At 33.6% G+C, this 452-nt stretch overlaps 1 protein-coding gene across 1 annotated transcript in view; it reads right to left on the reverse strand.

The window, feature by feature from the left end:
* LOC119590578 (facilitated trehalose transporter Tret1-like) overlaps positions 1-161 on the reverse strand; it is a gene marked incomplete at its 5' end in the record, with an annotated part of 8,390 nt that extends 8,229 nt beyond the window's left edge. Inside the window, 1 exon segment of the mRNA XM_037939252.1 lies at positions 56-161. Within this exon segment, the coding sequence (XP_037795180.1) occupies positions 56-161 (106 nt within the window).
* Positions 162-452: the final 291 nt, after the last annotated feature.

The following is a 452-nucleotide window of genomic DNA, read 5'->3' on the forward strand; positions in this document are numbered from 1 at the left end:
CCAATCTGGCATCTGCCCACTTATTATCATAATTAATAATAACAATACACCTCACCTGAGAAGGCTGTGAAGTATTGCACCTTTTTGGAAGGTGAGGTCCTTCCCAGGATGGGAGATGATGACCGATGGCTCTCCATGCTGCGGTTTACACTATCAGCCTGCTGAAACTCATTTTGAATTAGTATCTATAAAGCTTTATGACTCAATTACAACAGCCTGAAATACATTAGCAAACTACAAAAAAAAATTAATGTCTCCTCATAATCACATGATTCTCTATCAGTTTGGCACTGGATAAGTTTTCAATGTACACAACTAAATATTACAGAAACAACATAAAGGAAATAATCAAAATAGTTTATTTTACTGACTGTTTTGTCATTAAAACCTAAGAGTCATATAAAATTAACTGGTACATGCAAGCTATAATATCATAAATTTCTGAAATATCA

This window comes from Penaeus monodon, chromosome 27, assembly GCF_015228065.2.
Source record: "Penaeus monodon isolate SGIC_2016 chromosome 27, NSTDA_Pmon_1, whole genome shotgun sequence".
Classification (NCBI taxonomy): domain Eukaryota; kingdom Metazoa; phylum Arthropoda; class Malacostraca; order Decapoda; family Penaeidae; genus Penaeus; species Penaeus monodon.